Source organism: Fistularia commersonii, chromosome 28 (assembly GCF_037954325.1).
Source record: "Fistularia commersonii isolate RoL2024-O1a breed Wild chromosome 28, RoL_Fcom_v1.0, whole genome shotgun sequence".
In the NCBI taxonomy this organism is placed as follows: domain Eukaryota; kingdom Metazoa; phylum Chordata; class Actinopteri; order Syngnathiformes; family Fistulariidae; genus Fistularia; species Fistularia commersonii.
Window position 1 is genome coordinate 12,074,130 of NC_141311.1, and position 8,798 is coordinate 12,082,927.

The following is an 8,798-nucleotide window of genomic DNA, read 5'->3' on the forward strand; positions in this document are numbered from 1 at the left end:
CAGACAGGAAACAATGACATTTGTAGAAAGCCTGAATAATATAAAATTTAGCAGCTTTTTCTGCGCCCCTTGTGAATGGCTATTGAAATAAGCCAATAATTACCACCTTATATATTGAACAAAAAACTGTCACAGAAGCTGATATGAAGAGATGCCATTAGAACTCTCTAAGACTTGACTTAAGGATACAAATGAAATTTGAATGGAGATATTTCGTTGACTGATATTTTCCCAATACAACATATCTGTGAACAGGATTGGGCTATATTTTCAGAATCCTAGAAATAATCATTATGCATACATAATACCTCAATTATCTAACCTCTCACAAGACTGACATGTTTGGCAAATTAAGGGCCGAAATAGCATTTAGGAAAAATGAGGAGGGAAATCCAGACCAACAAAGTAATGTGTCACTAAGACATTCCTTCACAGCACTATAATTTGCCTTGGAATAAATCAAATCACATCAAATTGAGTGCCACATACAAATACAATGAACATTTTATTTTATTTCTCACTTTCAGACCAAAGCTTGCTAAATATCACTCACAACCGATTTCAGACTTTCACAATTAGAAAATCCAATCTTTGTGGACATATTGCAAATCCGCTCATAAGGGAAACTCATCTGACTCCAACAGGAAAGGGCTGTCCCTTCCTGCCTAGAGTTTCAGGAACTCACGTAATATCAATCGCAAGCTGAATGCTTGGAATGCAAACTGGCATAGGTAAATACAAGCAAACGCTCTTGAGTCTTTCAAAGCATTGCTGTTGTTTTTGTGTATTTCTCTAAATTTCAGCATATTAGATTGGATCAAACATATTCCATCCTTTTCAGGAATAGAAAGCACTCGTAGACCTGTCATGAAACTGTCTTTATTAACACCCTTATTATTGTCATAATCGTCATCATTGTCCCGCCACCTATCTAGCTTCCAGAGGCACCACAGTATGTCAACCATGGTAACTCAGCATCTGCAGTAACACCTCTGCCTCTTCCTGATATCTAGATACACAATCTTCCCTGCCTATCCTGGCTCAACCACAGAGGTCGACATCCCCAGATCACCTATAATAGAGGCCCGATGAAAGCATTCTGGACTGGTGAGGTATCAACTCAATTACCAGTAACGTTTTTCAGTGCGAAGGTGCAGCAGCTCTGTGCCAAGGTTTACCCATATGGCTATGCTCAACACCCTATTTCAAAAGGTAAACCTGGTCTAAGAATAGCCACTCTGCACAGAAAATCAATATCATCCTCTTGCATAAAAGAACTTGTTCTTTCAGATATGACCTAAAGTTCACCACCACAGGTGAAAGTTGCAGCTATATTTGACTGATAAACTCTGAGAACTTTGCCTACAAAACCAAGAGTTTGTAATGACCTTGACTGACTGTGGCAGTGGCAAAGTGGTAAAAGGTGAGGGTTCAGACTAAGAAAGATTCAGAAATGCCTTGATGATGAATAAAAAGAGACTTCAAGGCACCTCCCTCTGATAATGGAGGCCAGGGAGCCTCCTCGAGCCTGGCCCAGGAAGGAAGCTTACCAGCAAGGACATAGTGGCCTTACCTTTGCCCCTGAGGCTCAGCTGGGCACAGCCTGCACAAACACTACAGAGCATATCAGCCATTATTTCTATCTAAAGTGCAAAAAAAGGCCAATATAAAGTCAGAGAATAGGGTTAGATGGAGAAGGTTGATTCGATGTGGTGACCCCTGAAGGGAAAAGCCGAAAGGAGAGGAAGAAGAAGATCTATATCAGTATGAGAACGACGCTGAAAGCTATAAAAGCAAACATTATTTTGATGGATTCATCAGGATTACTGTACTCTAATTTGGTCAGTTCATTAGTTTCACATTATGTTTAAACTCACCTGAGACGGTCCTCCTCTGTCTTGCGCAACTTCATGTCCCTCTGCACAACTTGCAGCACGTGCTCTGCCTCACTGTCAGTCAGGCCTGAGAGATCTAGCTTCCGGCCCATAGTTGACTCACCTTTGGTTATCACTAAATCTCACTGGCTACTCAGCTTGTAGTTGTCATCTAAACAAACAACAAAACACACATTTACATACAAACTAAATAGACAACAATAACAACTTTTCATAATTTAATTGTCCATGCTGCATAGCCTCCACTTAAGGTCACATGGAGGCCTGGAGCCTATTGCAATTGTGAATCACACAGCCATATATAGAGACATCTAACTATTCATTCGTTCTCACGCCTACATGATTCAGCATCTTCTATTAATTGAATGCACGTTTATTTTTGGGTAGTGGGGGAAACCATAGACCCCTGGAGGGCAAACCAGGAAACGTTTTGCTGTGTTGCAGAAGTGTAACCACTTCGCTACAATGCATCCTGATAATAAAGTAAAAGAAATTAAAAATTAAGAATATCTGTCTGACATGGGATTATTGAGAAGCAACCAATAGTAAAAAACATGTGAAGATGCATGAAAAACATTCAGCACATATGATGCATTCTTTACAACTACCAATTTTAAGTAGTTTAGGCAGTAATTTTGAGTAGGTAAACAGACTTTATGAGTCTAAACATTGTGGTAAATATATTACTTTTTGGACATCAACAACCACTGAGTCACTTGAATCATTTCTATTATAAAGTGCTTGAAATGGTTGTTTCCTTTCACTATACTTTTTGAAATACTCTCGAAGAAAATGAATGATGGATTTAGGTGAAGCCAGGGTGAGGTGATATCAGGCAAGTAAAGCAGATACTGCAAAGCAGCAAAAACGTAACCAAAAATTTTGGCACATTAGAGGAAAAACCTTTATCGTCACATTCAGGTATACACACAGCACAACATCTGCAACATTTGACCACTGCATTTAACCCATCATGGATGAACCATGGGTAGAAGGCAGCTCCTGAATAGTGCCAGGGGAGCAGCTAGGGGTTCAGTGTTTTGCTCAACAACACTTCAACAGGCTAGGAAGAGTGCAGGAATCAAACCAGGAAGGTTAAGTTACAAAGAACCCCTTCAGAACTCCATGCACACATATACTCTGAAAATGGCAATGAGAAGCTTTTCTTGGATTGTGGATCTCTAAGAGCATTTTAAGGAGTGTCAGTGAGTCTGCACATAACCTTTTTTCTTTATTTGATTTTGGGTTCTTTTGTGTGTTTCAAACATATATAAATATGTATTCAAAATCCAATACTTGCTCCTCATCAGAGGCAAGAAAATAACTCACAACTCTTTGTTTTGCTTTTATATATTAACATATATAGGTTCAGTTTATGAAGGACAATATCTGGATGGGAATCTTCATAAAGGGCAATTTAAAGATATAAAACATAGTCAATTGAGCAATTTATCAGTTCAAGGCACCACTCACCACTCATTAGAGATTTTAAGTTCATTACAAAACCTTTAACAAACACTCATTATAGTGCCACTTGCATAAGTAAACCAGAACAATTAACAAGAGGCTGCATTTAGTTGTCTGGATTAGAATTGTGGTAGAGGCTCTCTCTCTCTCTCTCTCTCTCTCTCTCTCTCTCTCTCTCTCTCTCTCTCTCTCTCTCTCTCTCTCTCTCTCTCTCTCTCTCTCTCTCTCTCTCTCTCTCTCTCTCTCTCTCTCTCTCTCTCTCTCTCTCTCTCACACACACACACACACACACACACACACACACACACACACACACAAAACACACACAAATTGGAGCAAGAGGTTTAAGAATTACAGCTCTTTAATACGTAGCTGCCTCTTTTTCAAGGGACCAAAAGTAATTGGACAATTGACTCAGAAGGTAGCAAAAAAAACAGGCTGCATGGGCTCTTCCCTCAGTAACATGTCATCAATTAAGCAGTTACAAGGTCTGGAGGTGATTCCAGGAGTGGTGTTTGCATTTGGAAGCTGTTGCTGTGAACACACAACATGCGGTCAAAGGAGCTCTCAATGGAGGTGAAATAGACCATCCTAAGGCTGGAAAAAAGAAGAAATCCTTCAGAGAGATAAAAGTAATGTTAGGAGTGGCCAAATCAACAGTTTGGTGCATTCTGAGAAAAAAAAGGGCGCAATGGTGAGCTTGGGAACTCTAAAGGGCCTGGAAGAATTGGAACAGCTTATAATCCAAAGCACACCACATCTTCTGTAAAACATGGTGGAGGCAGTGTGATGGTGTGGGCATGCATGGCTTCCAATGGCACTGGCTCACTTGTGTTTATTGATGATGTGACAAAAGACAGAAGCAGCCAGATAAATTGTGAAGTGTAAAGGGATATAATTTCTGCTCAGATATAGCCAAATACAGCAAAGTTGATTGGGCGGCGCTTCACAGAACAGATGTCAATGATCCAAAACATACTGCAAAAGCAACTCAGGAGGTTTTTAAAACCTAAGAAGTGGAATATTCTGCAATGGCCGAGTCAATCACAAGATCTCAACCCAGTCGAGCATGGGTTTCACTAACCCAAGACAAACTTAAGGCAGAAAGACCCACAAAAAAGCTGCAACAGAAGAGCATCACAGAGGAAAATCCAGTGTTTGGTGATGTCCATGGGTTCCAGACTTCAGGCAGTCTTTGCCTGCAAAGGATTCCCAACAAAATATTGAACATTTTACTTCGAGTTATATCTATTTGGCCAATTACTTTTGAGTCCCTGAAAAGAGAGGTTGTATAAAAAATAGCTACAATTCCTTCATGTTATCATATGTTTTTGTTCAGCCCCCTCAAATAAACCTTAAAGTCTGTGCTTCGATTCCATTGTAGTTGTTTTATTACAAATCCAATGTGGTGACATGCAGAGCCAAAATCATGAAGATTATGTCACTGTCCAAATATTTTTAGGCCAAACTGTATGTGTGTAAGTACAAATAAAAACGGTGCGCATTCTCTGCTCAATATGTCAGAAATGAATTGAACTGTATAATAAACATTCAAAAATCGCACCTACTCTTTACGGTTCATTACAAGCAACACACAAGATAACCTTATTACACGCATTGATAAGAATCTAGTTATTACAGGCGTACAAACTCACCGATTGTCGTTGTTCTTGCTGGCTTTACTTACTCCAGTCTCGAGTAAATCCTCGATTGTTATCAAATCTCGAACAACAGAAACGTATTAAATAAAAGTATTGAAGTGATACTGTTTGGAGGAATGTTCGGAGTTCTGTGATTTCCTACCGGCAGTGAATGTGTTTTGGGTTGCGACCGGCGGGAAGGAGGGAGAGGCGGAGAACACCGAGTAGAGCCGAAGTGTGGAATAATTGTTAATAATTGTTCAAATAAAAATAAGGTTTCTTAACCAGCAACTCGCCACGTCCGCTCGGATATTACAGTACTATCCTTCTAGTTCTAACAGACTGACCGTTCGTTTTTAAGAGCAAAACCGGACTAACAGCGCGGAGACGTGGTGGCGACGTGGAAATGAAGAAAATAAAAAATTAAAAAAAAAAAAAAAAACACGGCTGACCCGGTCGCGGAGCTAAACCGCTAATCCGGCTCATTGTGTGGTCGTTTCCTCCCAGTTACCGGATAAAGCATGTGATGGATCCGGGCCTCCCCTGCCGGTTGGCCCTTTCCGAGACACAGGTGCAAACAATAAAACATTTAATAGTTGTTGTCTGTTTTCACACACTTTTTTTGTGAATGCGACAGCACATCTGGCCAATACAATATGATGATCCCTCTTCTTTTCCTTGAGGGTATTCCCTTCAAAAATCGCTACAGTGAATCATTTCCCTGCATCTTCTTTCACACCAATCTCTCACTCCATCTATAAATCTCTTCTTATTCCAAAACATGGTACATGTCAAACTATCTCTATCTGGCCTCTGATTTTATCTCCACAACACCTTCTATGTGCTTTCCCTCTGATGGAATCATTCATGATTTAATCAGGAATTAATGTTTGGATTGTTAGATTCGAACAATCTTGGTTTACTCGTTGGCACTGTTTTAAAAAGAAATCACATCATTTTTTGTTCAAGTGTTGTTGATAAAGACGCTGAACCCCTAACTGCTCCCCTGGTGCTGGTGGACGGCAGCCTGCTGCTCGTGGTTCATCCATGATGGGATTATTGCAGAGAATGAATTTCCCCATGGGGATTAATAAAGGAAAACATTACATTGCAGTCATTTGGCAGACGCTTTTATCCAAAGCGACTTACAAAAGGTGCAATTCAGTCACTGAAGATCCGAAGTACAAGTAGTTGGAAGTCAGAAGTGAGCACTCAACCAAACAGCCATCTCAGAACCATATACATGCATTTATTCATTTTATCGATGTATTTTTTTCCAGGGGGGCTGGGGGCTAAGTGCGATTAGTAGGGTAGTGCCTGGTGAAGAGGTATGTTTTCAGACCATGAGATAAGGAAAAATTATTATCATTATTATTATTGCAGATTGGCTGTAAGGTAATGGAAGATGGAGAGATGAGACTCATTGGCTCTGTGGTGAGTTAGGTTTCCTCTGATCAGATGTGCCTTGCTCATTTTTCTCCTTGCAGAGAGAGCCTGTCCTCCTATTTGATCAAAACAAAACAGTCACAATCCACAATGCAGCCTCAGGGGGGCACAATCCAGCCTCTTTCTGAGCCAGTCTCAAGCCCGGATAAATGCACAGGGTTGCATCAGGAAGGAAATCCGACCTAAAACTTGTTGGATCATTGGTGCCGATAACCTACAGAGTACTGGTGGAAATTGGGCTACTGTGGGTCAAAGAAGAAGAGGCAAAATGTGTGTTCTTTCGCAGAGAGAGAAGAGGGAAGGCAAGAGTCTGGAACTGAGAGTAGGGACTTTGAATATTGGCACAATGACAGGTAAAGATAGAGAGTGGGTCTCCATGGTGCAGAGAAGGAAGGTGGGTATACTGTGTGTCCTGGAGACCAGGTGGAAAGGTAGTAAGGCTAGAAGCTGAGGAGCAGGCTTTAAGTTGTAATATCATGGCACCGACCAGAGTAGGAGTTATCTTGAAGGAGGAGTATGTGAAGAATGTTCTGTAGGTGAAAAAAATGTCAGATAGACTTTCGAAACTGAAATTGGTAATTGAAGGTGTGAGGCTCAATGTTGTTAGTGGCTATGCCACTGGAGGAGAAGGAGAATTTCTGGAGTGAGTTAACTGAAGTGATGCAGAATGTACCCAGAGATAAGAGTGGTAATTGGAGCAGACTTCAATGGACATGTTGGTGCGGGAAATAGAGGGGATGAAGAAGTAATGGGCAGATTTGGTATCCAGGATAGGGACGCAGAGGGACAGATGGTGGTAGATTTTGAAAAAAGGATGGAAATGGTTGTAGTGATACTTTCCAGAAAAAGCAGGAACATTGGGTACCTTATGACAGTGGAGGTAGGAGCACACAGATGGACTACATCTTGTCTAGACAATGTCATCTGATGGAAATCAGTGACCACAGAGTAGTGGTAGGTGAGAGTGTAACCAGACAGCGTAGGATGGTGGTTTGTAGGATAACTCTGGTGACAAGATAAAGAGGACAAAGGCAGAACAGAGGACAAAGTGGTAGGAGCTGAAAAGGGAGAAGTGTTGTATGGTTTTCAGTGAGGAGTTGAGAAAGGCTCTGGGTGTCATGGAAATCTTCCAGAAGACTGGACAACTACAACTTAGGTGATCAGGGAAACAGGTAGGCGAGATTTTGACGTGTCGTCTGGAAGGAAAGTGTTCAGCTTTACATTCATGCTCAGTCATTATTAGCACACGATTAGCCATTAACAAATTATTACAATAATATTCATTGATTCAACTCACTTAAGTCTTGTTAAGATGTCATGAGAGCAGGAGTGTGCAGTCAGACTTTGAGAACTGACAGACTTAATTAGCTATTAGTATTTGACTCCCAGCGCTACTGTTACTAATGGTGATAAATCATTTGTCCCTGTGCCTGTAAACCCCCTCTATCTCAATCACAGTTTTGGCTTCTGTCTCTCTGTCTTACTCTCTGATGGAAAAATACACATGTTAAACTGTTGAGAGAGGCCAGAAAGAAGGCTGTTCAGACATATTATACGCAATTCATGCAAATTTCCCAGAGCACGGCATCGAGGCCAGTGCATGCCTTCATAGAGCAAGACAAAATGGTTTGAAATGTTGATATTTTGGTGCTCTTCATGAATCCTTGCAAGTAAAACCAATTTGAATTAGAATCATTCTCCAGTTTCTGACCTCCTATTTCAAACAGGATTTTCATTCTGACACTCCCTCATTCTACCCCAATCCTCTAGGTTAGGAGGCCGCTGCTTTGAGCTTGGATTTGTCAAAGGTTTCTGTTCTGTAAAAGGAAATTCTGCCCTGTAATTGGTCTAGAAGTGTGTGTATTCTTTAATTTTTACTTAAGAAATTGAAAAAAAAATATTGGACTTATACAGAAAATAAAAATTAGACACAGGTCAGTAGATAAATATTATGTACGGTAAGTTGTGGTATGTCATGGGGAGGCCTGTGGGGTAGAATTCCCAGCTGCTTGTGTTTTTACAATTTGGAAGTTTTGCCAGCTTGCTATAGTTTGACAATTAAAAGCCCAAGTGTTTTTTTTAACTGTGCTGTATACATACACTTGTGATACACTAACCTATACCTTCTATACCATTGCTTACTGGCAAGGCAGAATGTGGAGGCACCACCATAGAGATTGCTAGGGCAGTTAATCAGACCCTTGAGATTTTCTACTCAATGAATAATCTTTTGTGATCTGTGCTCAATTATTGTTTTGTATTGGTCAGACATGGGAACAGAAACTGCCCTGTGTTTTGACCTGTAAGCTTATATATTATTTGGCAAGCCTACACATAGTCAAATCAATTA

The 8,798-nt window shown here is 40.5% G+C and overlaps 1 protein-coding gene across 4 annotated transcripts in view; it reads right to left on the reverse strand.

The window, feature by feature from the left end:
* Positions 1 to 5,731, reverse strand: part of myripa (myosin VIIA and Rab interacting protein a) — a 32,137-nt gene extending 26,406 nt beyond the window's left edge. For 2 of the 4 annotated variants that reach the window (XM_086176065.1, XM_086176062.1), the window contains exons 1-2: positions 5,018 to 5,731; positions 1,878 to 2,046 (exon numbers count right to left, since the gene is read on the reverse strand). In XM_086176065.1, coding sequence (XP_086032191.1) covers positions 1,878 to 1,987 — 110 coding nt within the window. In that variant the 5' untranslated portion in view covers positions 1,988 to 2,046; positions 5,018 to 5,731. Of the gene's footprint in view, positions 1 to 1,877; positions 2,047 to 4,476; positions 4,562 to 5,017 lie in introns of all 4 variants that reach the window. The other 2 variants (XM_086176063.1, XM_086176064.1) reach the window with 2 other exon arrangements.
* Positions 5,732 to 8,798: the final 3,067 nt, after the last annotated feature.